Source organism: Pleurodeles waltl, chromosome 4_1 (genome assembly GCF_031143425.1).
Source record: "Pleurodeles waltl isolate 20211129_DDA chromosome 4_1, aPleWal1.hap1.20221129, whole genome shotgun sequence".
NCBI classification, from domain to species: Eukaryota; Metazoa; Chordata; class Amphibia; order Caudata; family Salamandridae; genus Pleurodeles; species Pleurodeles waltl.
In genome coordinates this window covers 980,714,070-980,737,853 of record NC_090442.1, presented here as the reverse complement: position 1 = coordinate 980,737,853, position 23,784 = coordinate 980,714,070, and the positions used below count along the sequence as shown (strand labels likewise).

The 23,784-nt window shown below is 43.9% G+C and overlaps 1 protein-coding gene across 1 annotated transcript in view; it reads left to right on the top strand.

Moving 5' to 3' along the window:
- Positions 1-23,784, top strand: part of LOC138288300 (lysosomal alpha-glucosidase-like) — an 881,508-nt gene that overhangs the window by 693,730 nt on the left and 163,994 nt on the right. Inside the window, exons 17-18 of the mRNA XM_069229744.1 lie at positions 809-893; positions 14,416-14,472. Of these exons, the coding sequence (XP_069085845.1) occupies positions 809-893; positions 14,416-14,472 (142 nt within the window). The remainder of the gene's footprint in view (positions 1-808; positions 894-14,415; positions 14,473-23,784) is intronic.

Here is a 23,784-nt window from a genome sequence, read left to right as displayed (position 1 = left end):
GCACAAGCTTCCACATAGACAAGGAAGAAGTATTTACATGACTCAGAGAGGGCTGTCCCACTGGTTCGATTATTCGAGAACCCCAAGTAACCTCTGCTCTACTTTAAGAAATCAAACGTACTGCAGAACATTTGCATCCTGGCTCCTCTGTGAAACAGCCTTGGTGTCAGGAATACCTTTGACATATCAAAGACTTTATTATGACACAACCATATTGGTAGATGCATTTATTCTGAGTCAGAAGTGTATATCCTAGATGGGAATTTGCAAATGACAACTTTTTCAAGTTTGTGAGAGCTCCTACTCTTTCTAGGAAAACCATGTCTTGTTCTACCTACTCGCTACCCATTACATAGAGTTTACTGTTGTGTTATCCTATGCACGTAGGTACAGATTTGCACAGTTCTTAAATGATTTACTCCTATTATGAATCCTTCATTAAATTGCAGATTGGGATAATTGAAGCCATTTTCAAAATGGAGTCAAAACGGAAGTATAGACAGTTCTAAAACTGGACTGCTTAATCTACTCAATTCAAATCTTTTGCGACTCTCGGCCAGAGGACACCGCCCCATGGTCATTTTGATGAGAGAGTCCAGTTAAAGCTCTGTTGAGGTTTTTTTTCCTTCAGCAAGCTGAATGTTAATATCATTTTACTGGGTGGGTCTTAATAAAGTCCAAGAAGAAAACAGGTTGTCTCATACTTTACTTTTAAACATATTTAATAAATCATATCACATAGTTATACAATTTTCCATGCGCCATAAGTAATTGGACTGAGCAATGTACTTTTCACATTTAAAAATAGGTTCATGTCGGACCAACGGACACATGAAATAGATGAAGCGTTCCTGTGGGGACCAGGTCTTATGATCGCGCCAGTACTCTACGAGGCAAGTAGTTCACATATTAATTGCAAATTGTAGATTGCCGATCCTATAAAAATGTATAAACGATGACAAACCTATTGCTGTAAAATGCTCTTATCTAGAGTAGATTTAACTATTCTGTCTAGGTAAATCAGCTGAACCATTTTAACTAATATCAAACCAAGGCTAGGAGTACCGACTACTGGTTTGTATCCAAATATAATCTCTTGTGTGTATGACAGTCACATCTTCGGTGCTGGGCCTATCAGACTCGCTCTATCAGTTGATGTTTATGACCCAATACTCTAGTCTTCTTGATTGAGCTTCATGAAAATGTATGTGATATACATGTAAACAGACCAGCAACTTAACTTGCAGGGGAGTCTGTGGACCTCGAATGCTGTAGTTAGGATATAAAAGCTGCATCACAGGTGTTTAAATAATTAGAAATGCTTCCTTACACTATGCCAGGTGTGAGTATCGATTGTTGTCGGGCTCCACTTATTGCTTGATGTATATGAGATGCAGTTCGTTTTTTTGCTTTGAAAACCATAAATCTTTAATTGATAGCAAATTTCACCCACTTAAAAGAGAACAAAGAATAAAACCATTTAGAGATATCTACCCAGGCAGTTTATAGCAAAAGCTCCAATGGTATAATGCACTCATGTTCTCTCAAAAAACATAAAATAGCAATAGAGTGAATGGGGTGGATCCAGACTGCTGGTAGAGCTTAAAATTAAGTGATGTCCATCGTGTCACAAAAGTCATCAGGATGTGACAATTTAAGTTTATGACAGAGTGAAAATTAGCAGGAAGCAACACTGATACACAATTTAAATGTGCAATTGGTTTTATTTCAGAGTTCAACTTAGCTGCCTTTTGAATTAAATTACTTAGAAGGGTAAAACTGAAGTTAAAATATAATTTAGACTTTAGACTAACAGTACACGTAGAAACAATATTCAATTTATAGTGATTAGTAAATGATTAATGAGTTTAAAAATATGTACAATGTGAGAGAAATGTGGTTCTCTGTTGTACTTAATGAAATGCAGTAACAAAGCTTCCTATTTTGAGATGAAATGTATTATTCATATTGAGGAAATATTATTAAGGCTGAACTTATAACTTTGCATATTACATGTGTTTTACTAAAACATATCAAATAAAGCATTTTATATTTCCTTTTACATTAGCATGAGCGAGGCCTGTTGAAGCTTGTAATTTGTGACTGTGCTAAGAAATGTTGATTCAATTCCTAATGTGAACTTTCTTCTAGGTTATGTTCCCATAAGAAGCTCAGCTAGTTGGTAATAAATTCTGTTGTTTAAGGATGGAAATCTGATTTCTATCCTTAAACAACAAAATCTATTACCAACTAGCATTCACCTCTACTTATTCACAACACTACTAAAAGGAAAATCATGGCCATTTCTATGAAGAGGACAACCCTTTATGGAATATACTAGAAAGCACAAATTTTTTGTCTTATGTTTTGACGTCTTTTCTCCAACAATTGCCTTGAGAAAGTCTTGATGACGAAACACGTATCGGCTGTTGTTATTGGATTCATTGTGCCTTGGAAAGAATAAATCCTAATCATTCGTGAGACCTGTTCAGAACTTTTTTTGACATGCTTTACGCTTTATAGACTTTGTGGGTTTCTTCGGTGTGCCTTAGTAATCTGAAATAAATTTGTTCAGTCCCCATTGGATTTCCAGTTGGGACATCCACACCGTTGGTGGTTAGGTGTGAATACCAGTGTGGCACCCAATGGACTTTATTTGTAACTATAAGATGTAATCTTCCCCAGCAATTGTATGTATACCTAGGATGTGCTCACCTGGAGGCACAACCACCTTTTCTTTGCAGTTCAAAAGCGTGAACGTTGTTGTCAGTGTGGGTGACTGGGTGACTGTCAAGGCTTATGTTAGGTTGGTTTTGAATAGTGATGAACATTTACTAAGACATTAAAGGTGGTCAACTTGTTTAACAGTGCTGTGAAAACTGATGGTAGGAGAATTTGAGACACAAGTCGAATTATCCTGTTTCACTTTCACATACTGAACATTGGGGTAATGTTATGGCCAGAGGTCTTCATGAATGAGGTGCTCATAATAAAGGTTCCTGCGACCTAACTACTGCGTTGGAGTTCTTTCCTCCCTAACATACAAACATAACAGCATGCCTTTCCACTGTAACTTTGTAGAGGGACTTGGTCTTTGTGGAATGAGAGGGTGGTAGAAAAGGTAGGCATTGCAGTGGCTGGTGAGGGTTCAAAGGTGTGCATTGTGATGCCACAGTAAGTTTTTCTATAGGCTGCATCTTACCATATTCAGTGTCAACAGACACCCAAACCTTTCGGAATAGTCTTATTCTTCCTGCTACAAATGTGCATCGTTTCCAATTCTTCCACCACTCTTCCACAGGGCTGCTCATCACAGTTTTTTGCTCCTACTACTTTCATGACTCTGAAAGCCCAAGAGCTCATCAACATAAATATGGACCAAAAGAGCTTAATTTCTAAAGCACAAGAATACACAGACTTTACATGAAGGACTATGCACCCCAACATCCATGTAGTGTAGGATGTCACATATTCACTCCCCTCACCTTCTTCCTAAACCACCCCTCCAAAATCCTCCTCACAAATTCAATCCCATTCAGCTTATACCCTCAGAAGCACTTCCCATAAAAAGGCTATCCTTGCCAATTTAACTGTAGTTGTCATCGCTGACAAATTCTTCTCTATCAATGATATAGTAAAGTTAATAACATCTTCTCCTCTAGCCACCATGCTACCAAAGCTGGTGCCTCATTTCCATACTTCACTCTAGACAAATTTCTTTTATGCTAATCTCATTGACCCTTCTCCCTCCATCCTTCTACCTTTCTCACCTACTTTCTGTGCACCTCCATCTCTGCCAGTAGAGGTCAACACCATCTGAACCCAATGTGTCTGAAAAGATTTCCACCTTTCATGTCAATGGGTTATTCAAACGTCATGTCAACACACTGTTGTAGCTTTCCAGAAGTCAGAGCCACAGGTGTAAGTCCTGCCTAATCCTGTCTGTCATCCATATCCTATGGTGAGGATTGTCTGCACCTTGCATGAATAATACAAAAGGCTTTGTGGTGCCACTACATGCAAACTTGAGATGGCACAGAGCTTGTTGCAATGATCTCAAGTCACATTTTATCTGTCAGCTATATGTCATAACAATCTCCACAATTCTTGTACTTTATTTGATGGCAAAAGGCCACTGAATCTAGCTCAGTCCTGATGATAGTGGACTTAGATTCACTACAAACACACTTGCCACCTGTTCCAAGGTGGTCATCCACCTCTGGCACTCACCCCAGCTGCCTCCCCTTCCTTTTACCCAGGGGTCATTAAAGTAGTCCAGTGCCAGCTTTGATCCCCACATCTCCTATCATCTACTCTCAGACTGTACTGAATGTTTTGAAAATTGCACAGGCCACAGAAGAACCTATTAACATTACCTTATACATGAAGAGTTGCCTTTGGAATTGTATTCCCAGCAGCTAAAAATTGTTGGGGTGAACTGGCAGGAGTCAGAAAGTCACTTGGATGGACAACTTTCTAATATACGTGCCTACCCCACAACTGCACACCATCTGCACCACCATGTCAGTGTGTACAAATGTCACTGAGCAGTAGTCACAATCAATGGAATAATTTATGGAGCCACATTTTGGCCAGGACAGGAAGCACATCACCTCTATTACTCTTTGGTTTTCTTAGATGCAGTGCCCAATGGGGAACTGATGTGCTCAACCATACTAGCTATCTTGCTTTCACTCATCTCTTCACTATTTTCATCTGTACAATGTCTATTCTTTCTCTTACTGAACAAGAATTATATGGCCATATGTCCAAATGGACCCTGTCACAAGGAATCCTAAACCACTGGTCAAAATCTGTCCTTAACAACGTTGCTGCTTTCCTGCTAAGGCATTTTCTATGCTGTCTTTCCATTCTCTCCAGCTTTATTGACCTACTGGACTTTCGATGTCACTCCTCTGCCTGTTCACTGCCTCCATTGCTTGACCCCAGACTCTGGTTGCCAAAACATTGTCGGAGGAGATTTCCCACCACAAATTTCAACATTTGTATCTAAATTGTCTAGGAAATTGGTAGTAATCTCTTTCTTTAACGTTACTTCATGCTCACAGGCTTCTTTTCAGTGCCCTCCACCTCTCTAGGGGTGGGACTCCATGGAAAGGGCACAAATGATAAATGCCATTCTATTGATTGTATGCTTTGATAGTGCCGGCTTAGTCAGGGTCATTAGCTGTAACCACAACATATTGTATGCCCCCGTGATTTAGAAGCATTACTTCCTTATTGTACTGAAACCGTGCTAATGCCCCAAAACTGATGTTGGTTCTTCTTACCACTTCTGGCTATTTGAGCAGTGCTACACTGTTCACCAGGGATAACTTGTAGTAATTGCTAGCATACAATGTTGACACGGACGTCCTTGTGTCTATTCAGATCTCTTGGTCTCTTTCCCAGTTCCTTTTCTCCTTCCTTGACCTGTCCTTGCACCCGGTCCCCTTGTGCAGCAGTTTAAAAATATGTAGGAGCTCATTGCCCCAAATCTTTTTTTGAGGCCCGTAAACGAATCGCCTCCAATGGCTCTGCAATGCCCATAAATGGGAGCCTTATTTTGTTCTGCATCTGTTTCTTGCCCTCTCTACTTGTCTCTGCTTCACCCACATTGCCTTCTGAACTCCCAATGTCACTTTGTCAGACCCCTCTGTCAACAGCTCCTTACCTTTTACTGCACCCTTCTCACTGCCATACCTTTGCTGTTCCACTGTCTGTGTTACTGCTGTGGCTACGATCCTACCTGTTGTCCTCCCCCACCACCCTCCTGCTGTTTTGCCTCCTTCTACATCTCCCCTCTCTTCTTCAGAAATATGACTCATGACTCATACCATTCCCACTGAAAGCCATTAGACCCTGAGCTCTTGCCTCCCTTTCACTTCATCCATCCCATTCATTCCCATTCACTTCTGTCATTACCCCATATATCATACCATGCAGCACCGTACTCATGTTCTATACTGGACAGGGGTGTGGAATTTATTAAAATATCTACTTGTCCAGGGGACAGGTTGCTTCTCAAATCTACTAGTCCTGTAAAGAGATCTACTTGTCCCTTTGGTGCCAAGTAGTGTGGCGACAAATTATGGCAGCGATCTCATTATGTAAGGGCTCTGATAATAGCCTCTCTGATTATGCCAGGGCTACTACCTTAGTAGGGCTTGAATACTTGCAGTTTCAATCCCTACTGTAGCAATTTCCTTATTTTGCCACCTTCCTGCAGATCTGCATACTGGGGCTGGAGGAAGCAGTAAGCAATAGTTCCAGGGCTGGAATGCCTTTGAGTCTGCACACCTACTAACCTTCATGTTTTAAAGATTTTCACCAGCTTCTCTCTAATATTTTCCCATAATAAGAAAGGTTGGACATTTACTCCTGACAATGGCAGAATTAGAACTTCTTCCAGGGTTGGGAAGAAAGTGGCTTGGAGGGAAAATTAACTTGCAAATGCTCAACAGATTTTCACATGAGCAAATCTACACATTGTATTTACCCATGCTAAAATACAGTCCACAAATATTTTATAGGGGTACGACATATACCATGGGTGCACTTTTGTGACTTTCTTTAAGAAATTGTGGCCACATGTCGGTAGGTTCAGATATGTGACCTACAAATTGCGAGTCAGAGCGACTAGCAATTTGCGAGTCGCAAATCCGAATGTAGGATGGTGTCCCTGACACCATCTGTGATTCGCAAGGGCTTCGCAAATGCCCACCTCATGAACAATCATGAGGTGGGTCGCAATTTGCGACCCCCCCTTGCAAATGGCGGCCCTCACAGGGATGGTGGCCTGCTGGAGACAGCAGACCACCATGTCTGTGACTGCTTTTCAATAAAGCAGTTTTTTTTTTTTTTGTAATGCAGTCCGTTTTCCTTAAAAGAAAACGAGATGCATTACAAAAACGAAAAATGAAAAGTATTCATTTCATTTTTTCAGAGCAGGCAGTTGTCCGCAGGACCACTGCCTGCTCTGAAAAAATGTTTACAGTGACATTGACAATGGGGAAGGGGTCCCATAGGGACCCCTTCCCTTTAGCAAAAGTGTTAGCACCCATTTGAAATGGGTGCAAACTGCGATTGGTTTGCGCCAGCGGTCCCAAAACAATCCTACATTGCACTGCGAGTCGCAATTAGGAAGGGAACACCCCTTCCTAATTGCGAGTCGCAAACCCGTTTTGCGATTCGATAACCAGGTTACTGAATCGCAAAACTGGGTTTGTGCAGGGCAATGTGCTTTTTGCACGCCACAAATAGCGAGAGTCACTGTTTGCGACATGCAAAAAGCTACCTACATGTGGGTCTTAGTCCCTAATTAGGTCTGGTGTTAACAGAGACATTTTGTTTTTATTAAACTTCTATTTCTCTCTCTTTCGGCTGGCTTTACTGTGAGCGATCGCATTCTGCTCTTCCACAAGGAGCATATTGGCACACAAAGTAGTTTTGTTCAGTGTCAGGAACTACAGTGGTAATCAGTGACGTAACGAAACTGGAGGGTGCCCCTTTGCAAAGAACATGGAGTAGCCCCCTCTCCAGACTCACTCAGGCCAGGTGCTGTGCTGAAGGGGCCCCCTGGAGGGCGGCTGCAGGGCCTTTGTTATCCCACTGGTGGCAACGTGTGCTTTTAGAGTTCAAAAACTTTTTGTTTTTTTTTTGCCAGTGTTTGTTACAGTGTTGAGGGCCTGATAGCTCCCACAAAAATAAAGTGTTACAAAAGCCATGTCAAAACAAGACACGCATTGATGAAACTAAAAGACTTATAAAATTATGTCAGATCAGTTGGCTTTGTCAGTGTTTGTTTATTTTCATGCTTCCCATAATCGTGTTGAAAATGGTTACACTGATTTTCCATTCGAAATATTTTTGGGAAATACTAGCATGCACCAACACATTTTACTAAATGACACTTCATTTGCATCTAATCAGAGAGCATTCTGGGAGCATTATACTTAGCCTCATAGCCTAAACTTTTCAAACATGTGTATACACGTTTTGTTCTTTGTGTACTGGAACCAATGTCAGTAATGAAGTGTGACCTTAAAACATTTATTTACAGCACTCACCCTAATAATGAAGGCTTTCAAATAATGAACCATAAATACAAGTTCGAACAGCATTACCTTTTGGAAACACATTACCTAAACTGCAGAGAGTTCCACTCTCTGTAAACAGGCAGCCAAAGGGTTTGTGCTGGAGGGGGTTGGGCCTACTTGTCCCAAGGACAAAGTAAACATAAAAACTTGTTGCCCTTGACCCCAAACAAGATGTCCCGTGTCGGGCAATAGGAATTCCATATCCCTGCTGGACTTGTGGGTCACTGAGCTTCGACCTCACTAGCTCCTCTTTGCCCTACTTTCTCTCCTCTTCATCACTCTTCCTGTCGACAACTGCCATTTGTGCCTTACGGTGTTTTTAAAACCCTTCAGCAGGCTAAGGCTCAAGACCTTCCTTCCCTTGGGCCTTGGCAAGGCAGAGACCAGCAGAATCTTCCCGTCTTGACTCACATAACTGCCTATCTTCCTCCTAGGCACCACCACACTTTACTGCCAAATTTCGCCTTCACCCCTTGTCCATAATCACACTACCACAACATGTGATACTGTGCCACCATTCAGCTGTTGCCACTAGCTATATCCTTCTCGGACTCTTCCATATAGCCTTCCCTGACTGCCACGAAGCCTCGTTGTTGGCATCCTGCTCAGATCCTGCTCCACAGCCCTTTTGACTTCCTGTGAGCCCCGACTGCCTTGAGTCCTCTGTATTGCACTTGTCTCTTAGATTTCCTCAGATCTTCTTGTCCATCTCCATCCTCTGTGCCTCACGCCAGTCTCTGCTGCCAGTCTTGGTCCCAAGCACTAGAGATGCTTGTGCTGGCCAGCCTAGCCCTCCTCACTAGGATTCTGGACTGAAACCTGGGCCACTCCTAAGGCAGGGATCCCACTCCATCTGCACCTCTCTGTGAGGTGGAAGACCCCTGGTTCCCACTCTCACCACTTCAGTCCTTGCAACTCTGTCTCCAGCCTGGTCTCCCACTTCACCTGCCCTGGGTGGGGGAGGGTCTCTGCTTGGTACTCTGTCTCCTCTTCTCCCCTTCATTGAAGTTCTTCTGGGGACAGCCATTTTGGCCATCTTGATGTCACCCTGGTGGATGTTTGTCCCGAGACTTATGGCCCACACTGGGATGGCCAGGACTGCACTCATTTAGCATTCTCCTACTGCACCTTTGGGAGGTGCCCTTTCCGCTCTTCTACAGTTTTGACCTGGGCAGCTCTCCTTTGTCAGAGCTTAATCCTGTCCCCTTTGTGAAGGGTAGTTGGTTTTAATTTCTAAAGCCTCCAGGACCTCTTGTTTTTGTGCTCCCTCTGGGGGGATGACACATGCAAATTGAACTGCAAGAACCCTCGCATATGGTACCTTTCAGACCTACCTGTTTTTGGTGGTGCTGCAGAGGTCCTGCCTCCACTGCTTGTTGGATCCTGTCCACCACCTCCTACACTGCCTTCATGGCACCTCCAGAGCACGCAGACTGCACCTCCATTCCCCTTCGTTGTGCAGGGGAAATGATATTCCTTCATTGTGCAGGGGAAAGTGATATTTCCCCTGGAATGGGTAGTGAGGTCATGTGTTAAAGCTGCTGCAGTACCTCAGCTGTGTCACACACCAACAAGCTCGCTCTCCTCACACCTCCAAGTCCTCCACGTAAAGGGCTGTTCCCTGCCCTCCACCTGGAGTCCACATTTTGCCCCCATTACTTTCTTACAGTGTATCATATCATATAATTATTCTACTTTTTAGAAGCTCGGTCTTGCTGAACAAAAATCAAATCACTTATAATTGTGTTGTGGTGAGTACCCTCATTATACATGCTTTTCTGGGGGATGGCCAAGATGGTGACATGAAAGGACGCCTGCCTGTGAGGCTCCGTTGAAATCTAGGCCCATCTACGAATATCCTGACCTTCTTCTCCCCAGAGGGGTCCCCAATGAATAGCTATGGATACCCCGGCTGGGCTGCTGCATTCCTCAGTGTTGGGCCGCCATTTGCTGGAGCTGGTGACCTGAAATTGCACAGGTGAATTTGCCCGCTGCTGAAGCCCTCACTGCGGTACTAGGGACCAATGGCGTCTGTCCTCCTGAAGGGGGAACCAGCATCAAGGCCATGGATGAGGGCTGTGAGACTGTCCTGCTGTGAGCATGACACTTGAATTTCTCCTTGGGAGCCCCTTGGTTTAAAGCAGAGTTCAGGCACTTGCAACTCACCTTCTCTTTTTTAAAGCTGAGGATTGCAGTGAGGAGGGGGGCCCTATGGAGACATATGTGAATGTTGCCTTAGGAGTGAGGGTATCTTTCTAAGGCCAGAGAGGTGAAGCTGAGTCACACAGTAAGTTAAGACAGGAGAAGGGAGCACTGGGGACTCTTGAGTTGCCCAACCCAGTGTATGGACTGATCCACACTCCCCCTTGGGCCTTGGCAAGGCAGAGACCAGCAGAGTTGCACACCTATTGAGTGGCAGAGAATGACAAAGTACCTGTGAAACAGTGCTGCACTCTGCCGGGCGCCCTGAACCTCTGTTCCCCCTTCCTGGAGGTGTAGGTCTAGGAGGGGTGCCAAGTGCGAACTAGGAGAAATGCAGACTGAATGGACCCTGCTCTGGGACCACAACGAGGAGATCTGGGACTGGCAGTGCCCACGGCCTCTGGGGTTCAGCTGAGGCTCAGGGAGGCAGTTAAAGACCTGTGTCCTTTTATGTGATATTGGGGTGCCTGACAGAATACGGCCTTCCAGCTGAGGACCCCAAAGACCTGCAATGCCCACTCACATGGTCACTCACATGATCCTTGGAGAAACACATTACCATCAACGTTGTGCATGAGAGTCGGGGGATTACATGTCGCTGCAATGTGGGTGTGCTGAGTGTGCACTAGCCAGTCCCTCCTTCCTGCTCTTTATCCTCTCCCCATCTGTTACTGTGGTTCAGTCCAGGGGCTGCAACTGCTTAATCTGTTGGGGGCAACCACAGTAGTTATTGAGGTCATCGTTAGGCCAGAAGCCTCCAAACATCTGCCTTCCCCAAAAATGATTATGGCTATGCTGTGGACCACTTTTGCACCAGTGGACCCGATCCATCAAAAGGAGAGTACTCTTGAGAAACATAGTGGTATGTTTGATGAGGTGCTGCAGGCCATTCGAGACTCCAAAACTGCCAAGAATAGTCAGCTAAGATAGAAACTGGGCTCCTGAGGGGGGGATCATGCCAAACTGGCAGAGAGAGTGGATGAGTTGGAGTCATTTCTGACTTCCATGCGACCCTCCTTGGTGGCTGTGCAGGAACAGCTGAAACACCTGCAAAATGAAGTGTGCGACCACAAGGGCAGGGGATGCAGAGAGGGAATCCAGATGGAATAACATTCATTTCTTGGACTTCACTGAGATGGTGCAAGGACTAAATATGGAACTCTTCCTCAAAGACTGGCTGTCTCAAACAGTTCTGTCCGGCCGTGTTCCCAAATTTCTTTCAGTGGAAACAGTGAACCGCATCTTGAGCCATCCTCCAACCCCAGTGCCTCCCTGCCACACCTGGTGAGCCTCATCTCCTCAACTGCATAGACATGGATCTACACCTGCAGCTGCTCCGTGCCAAGGGCTCCTGGACTCATGAGGGTAGCACCATCACGGCATTCTGCAATTACACGGTGAAAGTCCAGAGGCGTCGTAATACCTTTGGGGTGATAAAAATGCATCTGCAAATTCTGGGGCTGACATATGTTTTGTTTTTTCCGATGAAGCTCAGAGTGGTGGATGCTGACATGGCTCACATCTTCACTACTCTGGAGGAGGTCTGGTTGTGGCTACGCACCAAGGGAGTACAGGATCAGCGTTAGGCTTTGGAGGAGACATTGGGAGGTTGGTCAGATGCAAGACCCAAATTTTGCTGCCGTCCGCACAGACCTCAATCCTGCTCTTCTGATGTGCAAGCTGCGAAAGAACGTTCGCAGGCGGTGGCAGATGTCACGATGCGCAGTTCAAATCATTTCTAGGTGCTGGCCCCTGACACCTACCATGAATCAGTGCTGGGAGCACCAGGCTCAGTTTCCTAGATGGTGACTCTGTTGTTGCCTTGGTGAGATTGCCACAGAGAAAGATGCCAGAGCAGTGACTCGCACTGGGATGGTACTTGTACTGGACTGTGCCTGGGATAGAAGGGAGCAGATATTAAGATAGACTCTCAATGGATATTGGGTGCTCATGTCTGACTGTGGGTCCACTCTGGGGCGTTTATGCTGCACAAGTGGGGCCAGAATATGCAGGTGCACACATGACCTTATTCCTCATGGTAAGGCCCTTAAAGACTGCTGCATGGACTGTTTAGCATTGAAGTCAGGTTCTAGGTACTAAGGGCCAGATGTAGCAAGGGGTTTTATCCATTCCGTGTCTATGGGAAAATGTGTTCGTACATATGGCCCCTAAATGCTTTGTTAGGGTGTTTGTGTGCTTTTCTGAGAGGGGTGCATAGATTGGCGAGCCTCCGGGAAGGGATACACTTGCAATGGCTGCCACGTATAACACATTAACAAGGAACATTAGAGGTATTGCAATCCTGCATGTATGCCTATTATAGGCACAGACACATACTCATAGCCAGCCTATAGGAGAAGCACCTTACTGCCACTGAGTTACATAAAGAATCCCAGTTTGGATAGTTCCTGGAGTGTACAGCATAGGATAGTGGTAGACCTGGATGGCGGCTATGTGCTGCTGGTAGGGGATCTGGATGGGCGAGCGTTGTTGATTGTTTCCTTATATGCTCCCATGCTGCAAGGTGACTTCCTGCGCACATAATCCCCAGCATTACTTACTGATCCCCAGGCTCCTAGCTTATGGGGGAGGTGATTTCAATTGTGTGCATTCCACTGAGATGGATGGGTTGGTGCCCCCTCTCCCCTGGACCCAGGGCTTGTATGCGACTAGACACTTTATACAATGGACATCTACAATGCAGCTCAATGACATCTGGCACTTAGGTCATTCTGGAGAAGTGGAATATTCTTACTATGCTCCAGGGCATCAGATACACACCAGGATGGACTACATGTTCCATAATGCAGAGTTCTGGCCCCATGTGCAAAGCTCGGACTATCTGGGCTGTACAGCTCCTTCGGACCACATCCCCCTGAAGGTCACATTCTGTTGGGGGGGGACAGGGCCCTTAGAGGGTCCTTGATGAGTTTGGATAGCACCACTATGAGGGCCTCCGACAGTCCCCCCAATACATCGTAAGCAACTCAGGAGTCAGGATAGCCCTGAACATTGCGTAATAAACTACCGAAAACCAATCCATTCCCGGGACCTTATTGCTGCCTGTATTTCCTCAAGCTATAGGGGTTGCTCTAGTTCCTGAAATCTCTGGGGGTCAAGGTGGGGGACGGCCACCACAGCAATATAATCATGGAGATGGTCTGGAGGGGGATTGGGAGGGCAGTACAGTGACTCATAATATTGTACAGTGATCGCACATATCTCCTCTTGGGAGTTCACAACCTTGTCAGTGGGATTGCGGATAACCCCATTAATAGTCCTAGGGACTGCTGAGCACAAGAACCATGCAAGCGTGTGGCATGGCTTATCCCCTTCACCATGTTGTTGGGTTAGTGAGGTCTTATAGTCAATATTATTAAAGTACTGTGTTTCTTCTCTATGCCGATTTCTCAGGTCATGCAAATGAACTTGAGCCTCAGCAACCGTTACCGCCTCTATTTCAGTGGTGAACAAGCGTGTCTCTCATGCACACTACAAAGGAGGGATACCTGTCCCCCCAGAGGTCTTAATACAATGTCCTCTCATTACCACATTCATGGCATCTCATTCCACCCCCTAAACACTGCGGAGCCCTCAATGTCCTCAAAATATTGGAGTAAGTGAGCGCTAATGCTTTCTCTGTACATTGCATCTAACAGGGCTCTGTTTGCAGTCTCCAGGTCGGCTCTGTGGAGGTGTTAAAAATAGCCGCTAAAAATGATGAAGTGGAATCTCTTAGATTCCAATGCGCCATGTTTGGGGTCTCCCTAAAGAAGGAATGGCCCCCTGGCATATCTTATGCCTGGTGCAGGCATAATGTGTCACAAGGGGTTACAAATTGGCGCAATGTATGCATTGACCACTTTGTAAATATGGCACCGCGAATTTGGCCTCGTTTGGCCACATTAGTGTCTTGAAAAATGCCACTAATGTGGCACAAGGAGTAGAGAGGCCATCTTAAATCTGTGCCTGAGTGTGTGTTAGGCTTTGGTGGAGTAGAGCGCTGCAGTACCAAGCGGTCGGTTCAGAAAAGAAAATTAATGTTATGTGAACAGGCTTTTAATTAAAATTGTGTTGATGTATAGAAAATCTATCTATTTTATGTCCTTTACAGGGAGCAACATCAGTGGACGTTTATTTCCCCAAGGCCCGTTGGTTCGACTACTACACGGTATGTACTAATAAAACAATATATCGTGTTTTCCTATAACTTGCAAGTGCAACATACAGTATTGCAGATCAATTTGTATCCATTTGGAAGTCTGTGTCAAACACTCAAGGATCAGCACAGTAGCACAAACTCCTTCCCGCGCAATCAGGGAAATTGGGTAGGCCACCGAGGGAAAGAAGAGACACAATAGATGGCCTCGTTTATCACCATTTGTGATGAGCTAGTCTTTCTTCTAATGTGGACTGCGCCCTAATGGTGCCCTTGCGATGCTAAGTGCAAAGCGCGGAAAAATATGGCGCCTGGAACATTTTTTTTTATAACGCCTCTGGGTTTAGAACTCCCTCTAGGTATCAGAGGATTTTCCGTGACGATCGAACCCTAAATCAAGACCCCAGTATTCATGAGCAAAGGATAAGTGGAAAAGTCGGCTAGTCAGACACCCCATTTCATTAATTGTAACTGCTAACTCAGTCAGTCAACGTTTATTTCGATAATATAGATCTTACATAACAACATCAATAGAATAAAAGAGCTTCTCAGCATTAAACAACATTAGAACGCTAGCTAACCCTATTTATTCACCTAACCCCCTCTCAATTTTAATGGCACTGTTTTAATTTTGTCAGCTGCCAAAGTGGTAAGATGAGAATTTAAAAGCATTATTGCGAGCACTCTTTTCTTGGACAGTTAAAAAGCACAAAAAAGAAAAACTGCATGCAAATTTGCTTGACAATCAGACGCAGGGGCAGCATATCTCATTCTCCTCTAAATATATGCCCCAGTGGAAACTTAGGGGCATATTTATGGAAAAAGGGGTGTATCGGTCCCGATGTGCCACTTCTCTTGCGTTGCCCTTGCCCCACCTAACAACACCATGATTGCGCCGTATTTACAATATGGTGCACCATGGCGGTTGTTACCACAACAGCGACAGAATTTTTGACGCAGTTGTAGTGCTTTGCTGCATTAGCATAAAAAATGTTGGCGCTAGTCCAGCAAAGCAGAAGGAGGCCCATTGATTTTAACGGGTGCATCATTTTAACGCTTGCCTTGATCAGGTGTTAAAAATGAAGGAAAAAATGGCACAGTGAAATCTAGTAAATTTGATTACGCCATTTTTGTGGTGTCCCTGTATCGGACTGCCCCCCCTCTTGTATATATTATGCCTGGCACAAACATAATGTGGTGGAAGGGGTTGTAAAGTGGCACAATGCATGCATTGCGCCACTTTGTAAAGCTGGTGTGTGGAAAGGCCACCATAACGCTGCCTTAGTGTAAACAAATTACGCACGCCATGGGGGCACTAAGATGGTGCAAGGGGCATGTAAATATGCCCCTTAGTACAACCACAAAGAAACCCAAACTCAATAAAATTGTTTTCCTTTTGTAAACCATAGAAAGCCAATTTAGCTAGGATTTCAGGAATCGTCAAAATAGATTCTTTGGCCTTTATCACTGACTTTCTCAGTTCAGTCATTTCCCTTTCCAACAATGAATCAGAGTAGAAAGTACTACAAATTGCCAAGTGCCTGAATCCCATTTGATGCTTTGAAGGCATTACTACAGCCAATCCACGCCTGAGTTCTATGTACATAATCAATCCATGGGTTATCTCTATTTTATTCTAAATTGAACATTTCTCTGATAATTGATATGGGAAAGTGCGATTGGGGTTAAATGCAAATGAAAAAGCAAAAGAACTGAACACTTTGTCCTGTCCCCCACGTTGGGTACCCCATGTCTTGTTTGATGTTATAAGCTGGTGAGGCTGACAGGAGAGCAAGCGGCCTCATGATCAACCTATTCTTCTCTCTCTGGATAGAAGTCTTTGAGAACACCCACATGACTGGAAGCAGTTTGAGGTACCTCAATGTATATGTATCTGGCAGTATAACATGTTAACACAGCCATGCCATGTTAAGTCTCATCATTGTCTGTTATTGCTGTATAATTGCATGCTTGATTAAATGAAACAAAAACAAAATAATTAAAATATTCTAGACTTATGGCTGTTTGTGAAAACAGTAGTGTCGCCTTTGTGTAATAATGTCGGGCAATATTTTTCACTAGTAGTTGATGGGGTCTGGAAATCACTGGGGATGAAACAGACCATGGCACACAATGGTGAGAACATATTGAATAACAAAGTCAACATCTCATCCTTCACTACATATTTCACAGGATCAACCATACTTTGGGCCTGCTAAAGAGACTGAAAGTCAACAGGTCGGGGATTTCATTAGAGGCTAGAGAGAGACAATCATTCCCAGGTCTCATACTTTGTTAGGACCTGTGCTCATGCTGCAAAATGTATTTTACGACTTTGATCGGCTACCTAGATGGTGCCACAGGCTGGCACTGCCTGGTTTTCTCTTTCTTTCACAGGACGATATGTTTTTTAACTTCAAAATAGGTGCTTGAATGAGTTTTTTTTTGTGCAGTTTTATGTTCGCCAAACATGGCCCTAGAGAATCAGAGCACTTTACAAGAAAACCATACTTTACTTACTTTTAAGCACAAGGAGATTAATTGATTTGCCCAAAATTATGAGGCGAGGTCGGGACGCTGCCCGCATGAAATTATTGTCCCGAGCTCCGCAAAAAAACTTCTGACGTAAACTCCAGATGGAATTCCGCCTTTTTGACTGTGACATATTTATGAATTTAAAATATGCATGTGTAAACACCGATTTTTTGTCCCCAGCCTCCAGGAGAAGTAAGCTGGACATCTAATAGGGTATCCTTTCTTTTATTCCGAAGCATGCAGATCCCCCAGAGTATTCTACTCACACCTGAACAAAAGGTTTATTATGGAAATCGGCCAATAACAGATGGAATCAGCCCTTTCCCTTTTTATAAATCGGCATGGTACTGAATGTTCCCCTGGTTTCACGAAACCCGTCTTCATCTTACACGAAGTACTTTAGCAATATGGGTGACCCTAAAGGATGGCTATATCTATATAGATCTACAGAAACACACTTCAGGGAGATGCACTTGTTGTATGGTCTATTCTTAAAAGTAAGCAAAATGTCCTAAAGGCAAAGGGAGACTTTTCTATTTTCAGGTACCAAGAAATGAAACTATTTTCCTTTGATGAGTTGTATATAGTCTTGAAATTGTGTAACCAACTATCTGCAGGAATTGTGGCATTTTGAGAGTAGGCCTGTTTTCCTTCTACATTTCTTTTCCAGAATTGTCTAAAATCCCATTCTGTACACGAGGCATCTATCATCCCATGCCTTCATCTTCTGTTCCAATTTGGATCCTATGGTTGCTTTCCTAAAGCAAGTCCCTTTCCGTTTTCTATCCTCAATATCCTGTGGTGATAAAAAAAAAAAAACTCTCCACATCTCCATGGCTCTTCCACATTGCTCATTGAACCATCCAGCAGACTTGTGTTTTGCCTCTGGATATCCCAGTACAATCAATAGACTGCCTTTTTACCACTCAATACCATGACATTGGGATATAGCCCCAATGTTCTCAGAGTCTAGTCACAGACAGTGTAATAAATATCGCAGAGAGGGCAATTCTCACCACCCTCTCTGTCATTGAAAGTGGGCCAATCCAGGCCCTTCATCGCCTCTTCCCATCATTGGATGTGGTTTTGGTCTGGGCTTACCATTATATTTCTAACATGATTCCTGTTTTGGTGAGCCTATTTCTAACATGAGAGGATTAGGATCACTTTTAATATCTGTAATACTTGTTATTGCTTTACGGGCATTAGTGGAAGCTCATCTTTTTGGCCATGAAAACAGATCAAAACCAATGCAACAAGGACCTGAACCTCAGGGTGTATGGGCTGCATCAAAAACTAAATTAATTCATTTCAGCACTGCAATGATGACCCTTTCAATAATACTGAATATGCCAGCACTGCCATTACAGTAAAGAGGCATTGCTTCATTTATGTTGGGGCATTCATCGCACAAGTGAAGTAAACACTTTTGGACATTCACTTCATTGAGGGAACTGTGGCAACCTATGCTTTGCAGTAGCCAATGTCAATAGTCAAAGTAGATAAGTAGAGATGTAAATATGTCAGCTGTATTCAGAGTTCCAATGTAAAATGGCTCTGAAGAGATTCTTAGGATTTGAAATGTGGAACAGTGCCTGGCTGAAGAGAGCGGCTGGGATGTTTCTCCTGGAAGACAAATTGTACTAAGCACCTCTACTTCCTTCACTTGAATCGTGACTACTTTCTTATTGAGGGAGGCTCCCTGGATTAGCCTAGAATGTTCAACACTGGCACATGGAACTGCCAAAGGCAGGCCTGGATTTCCCTGGCTCTGCAGGTGACCATTGGTCACCGACTATTGACTAGAGACCCGAGGACCTCCATGAGTCTGTTGCAATGAGAATTTGCACCCAGAGTCAATCCCATCTTGGAGGAATAGGCCTCCCTGTTCCACGTTCGGAGAAAATGGTGGGTGAGAGCACTGCTGCTCAGACAAGAACACAGAATATGATGTAGTATGACTCTCCATTCTAGGCCAAATCAAGGTAGATGCTGGTGCAGTTCTCTTTGTATGTGACACACACATACACGTTGTGTCTAGCTTAATGCTGCTCTAAAGAGTTAGACTGCATTGTTGCAGAATCAGGATCAACATATTTTGAAAAGCTTTGATGCAAAATCATCATCAACATATTTGTTTGCAGGATAAGGGCATGAGATTTCTGTGCATGCCAAAGGTACTTTAATTTTTTCCTAAGGACTATAAATACATTTTTGGTTTGTGCTTTGGGTCCACATTAAGCACTGACCACTGCCACTGCCCAGCAGTCTTTGTCCCTTCGTAAAAAGATAATAAAACGCTGTGTAATTATGGCATTTGGTTGTTTTCAAGTCTAGTCGACAGACAGCTATATTTGTCTTTAGACAGACATATTGTTAGTAATACACACATTTAATAGGAGTAGACTTTGAGTCAGTTGCTTTCTCATGGTTGGATGCCTTTGTTGTTTGTCTCAGTTGTCTGCTTTTGATTCAGAGCTTTCCTCCCTGTTTATATGCTTCTCCTGTCTGGGAGCATTTCAGTCTCAATCTCCTGAGTGGTTGAGTTATATTCTTCCACTGCATACGTCTGAGGGCTCTTTTATTTAGTTTTCAGCACATCAAAAAAGGGTGTTTCACTTTTTATTACATTTTAATATATTGTTCCAACATGGCTGTCCACCATGGTGAAATGGTAATTAAAGCATGCCCTATGACACACGCTTGCATCAGCAGCCGTCTTGGAATGGGTTCTGTAATAGAAAATCCATTGCATGATTGCCTACCATGCGTACAATTAGCAAAAAAGCATTGGCAAAGACAATAGCTCTGCCTTTTTATGCTGAAAGTCTTTGACTTTGCCAGAATTTCGTAAAACAAGCTTAAAGATTTACAAAAACAATTTAAGTGGCCTGGCCAGTTGTCAAGGGTAAAAACATGACCAGTATTAACCCCTTTGGTGCGCATGACAGAATGGTTACGACATGCTTACTGATGCTCGTGTCTACAGCAGAGGGATTCGTTTTTTGTAAAACGAGCCTCAGAGCTGGGAAAAAGCTTTCCCAGCTCTAGAGGCTGTTTTTGGTTTTCATTGAAATGATGAGCAGAGAGCACAGTGTGCTGATGTAATTTCACTGAAAATTAAAGTGAAATGAGCCAATCGCCTCATTTCTCTTTCACTGCCTAGGTGCTCAGGGGGCTAGCTCAGCCCCCTGAGCACAAAGGCAGATGGGAGAGGCATCATTAGAAAGGGGAGGGTGATCCCGAAGCAGAGATCCACTCCACTAGGCACCAGGGAGTGGGGAGTGGCCCTTTGGGCAAGAGCTTTTGCTTCCCCATTTTATTTTGCACAGTTCAATATTTCTGCACCCCCTGGGGGACAGAGAGCGCACTAGGGACCTGGGATTATAGTTTAAAAAAAGTATAGGGGCTGCCCAAAATGGGCATGCCAATGCCCCCACTCCATCCCAGACACAAACAGTCTTTCTGACCCCTGAGGGTCAGATGGGGGTTATTAACCCCATCTGCTCCTGTGGGAGGGAGGCAGAAAGCCCTCAAGACACCAGGGATTATTTTTTCATAAAAGATGGGTATGCTAATGCCCCCACTACCCCATACTCATATGGGAACAATCTTTCTGCTCCTCCAAAGGGGCAGATGGGGGCCATTACCCCCATCTGCCCCCATAGGGGTAGAAGCCCACTGAACACCAGGGATTGCTTTTTTAATTTGTATTGGTGGGAGCTGGCCAGTGTGGGCATGGCCATGCCCCACAAAATAGGGAAACATTCTTTCTGTCCTCCGGTGGAGGGGGCAGATGGGGGCAATTATCCCCATCTGTCCCCATTGGGGGCAGAAAGCCCACTAGACACCATGAATTACTTTGGATGGGGGCTGCCCAGCAAGGTCATGGTCATGCCATAACCCCCTCAAAAATGTAGAAACAGTCCTTTTGCTCCTTTGCAGACTAAAGAATTTCACCCCAATGGCAAGCAATAGGAAAGGTAATTTTGTTTGGTGTTGTTTTTACAAATTAGCCCAGGAGAGTTTGGCTAACTGCTAGTATCATCTCACTTGCAATGGTGAACAGCTGCACTTTTGGGGCAGGGTAGGCGGCCATCTGGAAAAATCTACCAGACCCAAACAATTCTGAAAACTAGACATCTGAGGGAGTCCATGGTGGTGTACTTCACATCCATTCCATAACATTTTCTTACCCACAATATCCTGCAAACCTCAAAATGTGACTAAATCACACATTTTCCTTGTATTTCTGTGCCATATTCTTTCAGAAACAGAAATAACACTGTCCCTACCACACAGCACTCCCCTCGATCTCCTGATTAATATGATACCTCACCTATGTGGGTGCCCAAAGCAGTCAGCCTAAAAACGTACTAAAACAAAACTGTCCTTTTGGACCCGCTTTGGTTCCCCCTCAAACTATACACGTTTTTGGCCATTTCCTGTCGCAGGCACTTGTCCCACTCACACAAATGGGATATCATTTTTATCGGGAGACCGAGGGGAACGCTGAGTGGTAGGAAATCTGTGGCTCCCCTCAGATTCCCGAACATTCCGTCACAGAAATATGAGGAAAATGTCTAGTGTCTAGTTTTTACAAATGTATAGGTTTGCTAGGCTTCCCTTGGTACCAGCTGAAGCAGGCCCCAAAAACGACAGTACCCACTTTGAAAAAAATGGGTCAGATTTGCATAGAAATATTGATGTATCCATGTTGTGTTTTGGGCCGTTTCCTTTTGTGGGCACTAGGCATACCCACACAAGTGAGGTACCATTTTGATCAAAAGACTTAGGAGAATGCTGGGTGGAAGGACATTTATGGCTCTGTGCAGATTCCAGAACCTTCCATCACAGAAATGTGAGGAAATTTTTGTTTCAGTCAATGTTTGAGGTTTGTAAAGGATTCTGGGTAAAACAACCTGGTGAGATCCACACAAGTCACCCCATCCTGGATTCCCCTAGGTGTCTAGTTTTCAAAAAAGCACGTTTGTTAGGTTTATCTAGGTGCCAGCTAAAGTTGGGCCCAAAAACCACAGCTATCCACTTTGCAAAAAATGGGTTCGTTTTGCGTGGACAAATTTGATGTAACCTTGTTGTGTTTTGGGCTGTTTCCTGTTGCAGGCACCAGGCCTACCCACACAGGTGAGGTACCATTTTTACTGGGAGATTTAAGGGAACACAAAATAAATAGCTTAACAAGTGTTATTACCAATTGTATTTGTCTGCATTTGCACCTTCCAAATGTAAGACAATGTGTAAGAAAGAGGTAATTTTGAGAAATATCCTGTAATTCACATGCTAGTATGGGTACTCACAAATTTAGAGATGTGCAAATAACGCCTGCTTCTAAACTCCATATGTTATGCCCATTTCAGAAATACATTAGTTTCCGTGAAACCTATGTTTCCCTATTTATATTTCACCCTATGAATTGCTGTATATCCGGTACACAGTTAAAAACATTTGCGAGGTGCAGCTCAGTTATTGCCTCTGGGTACCTCGGATTCTGTGTGAATGTTGGAAAATGGCCCTCTCTGAAGGGTCACCCCAAACTTTTTGCCTGCCTCCTCCTCCTCTTTTTCTGACCTCCTTTTTGTTGACTTTAGACACTTTATCACTTCTAACCAGTGCTGAAGTGCATGTGCTTTTTCCCCTAAACATGGTAACATTGGTTCCTACCCAATTGGCATATTTAATCTTCTTGTAAGTCCCTAGTAAAGTGCACTAGATGTGCTCAGGACCTGTAACTTAAATGCTACTAGTGGGCCTGGAGCACTGGTTGTGAGACCCACATATGTAGCCCCTTAAGCATGTCTCAAACCTGCCATTGCAAGGCCTGTGTGCATAATTTGACTGGCACTTTGACTTGGCGTTTAAAACTACTTGCCAAGCCTTAAACACCTTGTTTTCTACATATAAGTCACCTCTAAGGTAGGCCATAGGAAACCCATAGGGCATGGGTGCTATGTAAGTAAAAGGCAGGACATGTACTTATGTATTTTACATGTCCTGGTAGTGAAAAACTCATCAATTCTTTTTTCACTGTATGAGGCCTGCTCCTCTCATAGGCCAGTATCAGAACTGCCCTTATATACTTTTGAGTGATACATTCTGATCTGTAAGGAGTAGCCCTGTCAGGTTTAGTATGTCCAGAATGTTAATAGAAAATCCTGCTTACTTGCGAAGTTGGATTTATTATAACTATTTTAGAAATGCCACTTTTAGAAAGTGGGTATTTCTATGTACTTACTGTCATCTGTGCTTTACAGCCTGTCTCCAATCCATGTCTGATCTGGGCTGGTTAACACCCAGACAGCCATAAACACAGGACACTCAGTTAGGTATACATTCATCTGCATACTGATTGGGTCTCCCTGGGCAGGAAGGGTGGGTGGGGCGCTCTCTTACACTTCAAAGGCCAGTGGACTGGCCTCACACAAACGACTGATAACCCCCCACATGGATCCTGGCGGACAGGATTAGGCTGAAAGGGGAACTTCAAAGCCACTCTTTGAAGTCTGTCTACTCTTCAGAAATGTATAGCTTTCGGGAATCCTCCATTGATTTTACACCCATTTCTGCCTCTAACTGGAAGGAGGTTGAAAGCACAGAAAAATAGGAAAAGTGGACTATGTCACAGTAACAATGCCTAAATTGTGTTGAAAAATGTGTTTTTCTGATTGAAGTCTTCCTGTTCCTGAAGATGGTGATTTTAGCACCACAAACCCTTTGTTGATGCCATTTGCAGTGAAAAAAACAGACAATTTCTTCTGCAGTATTTTTTTC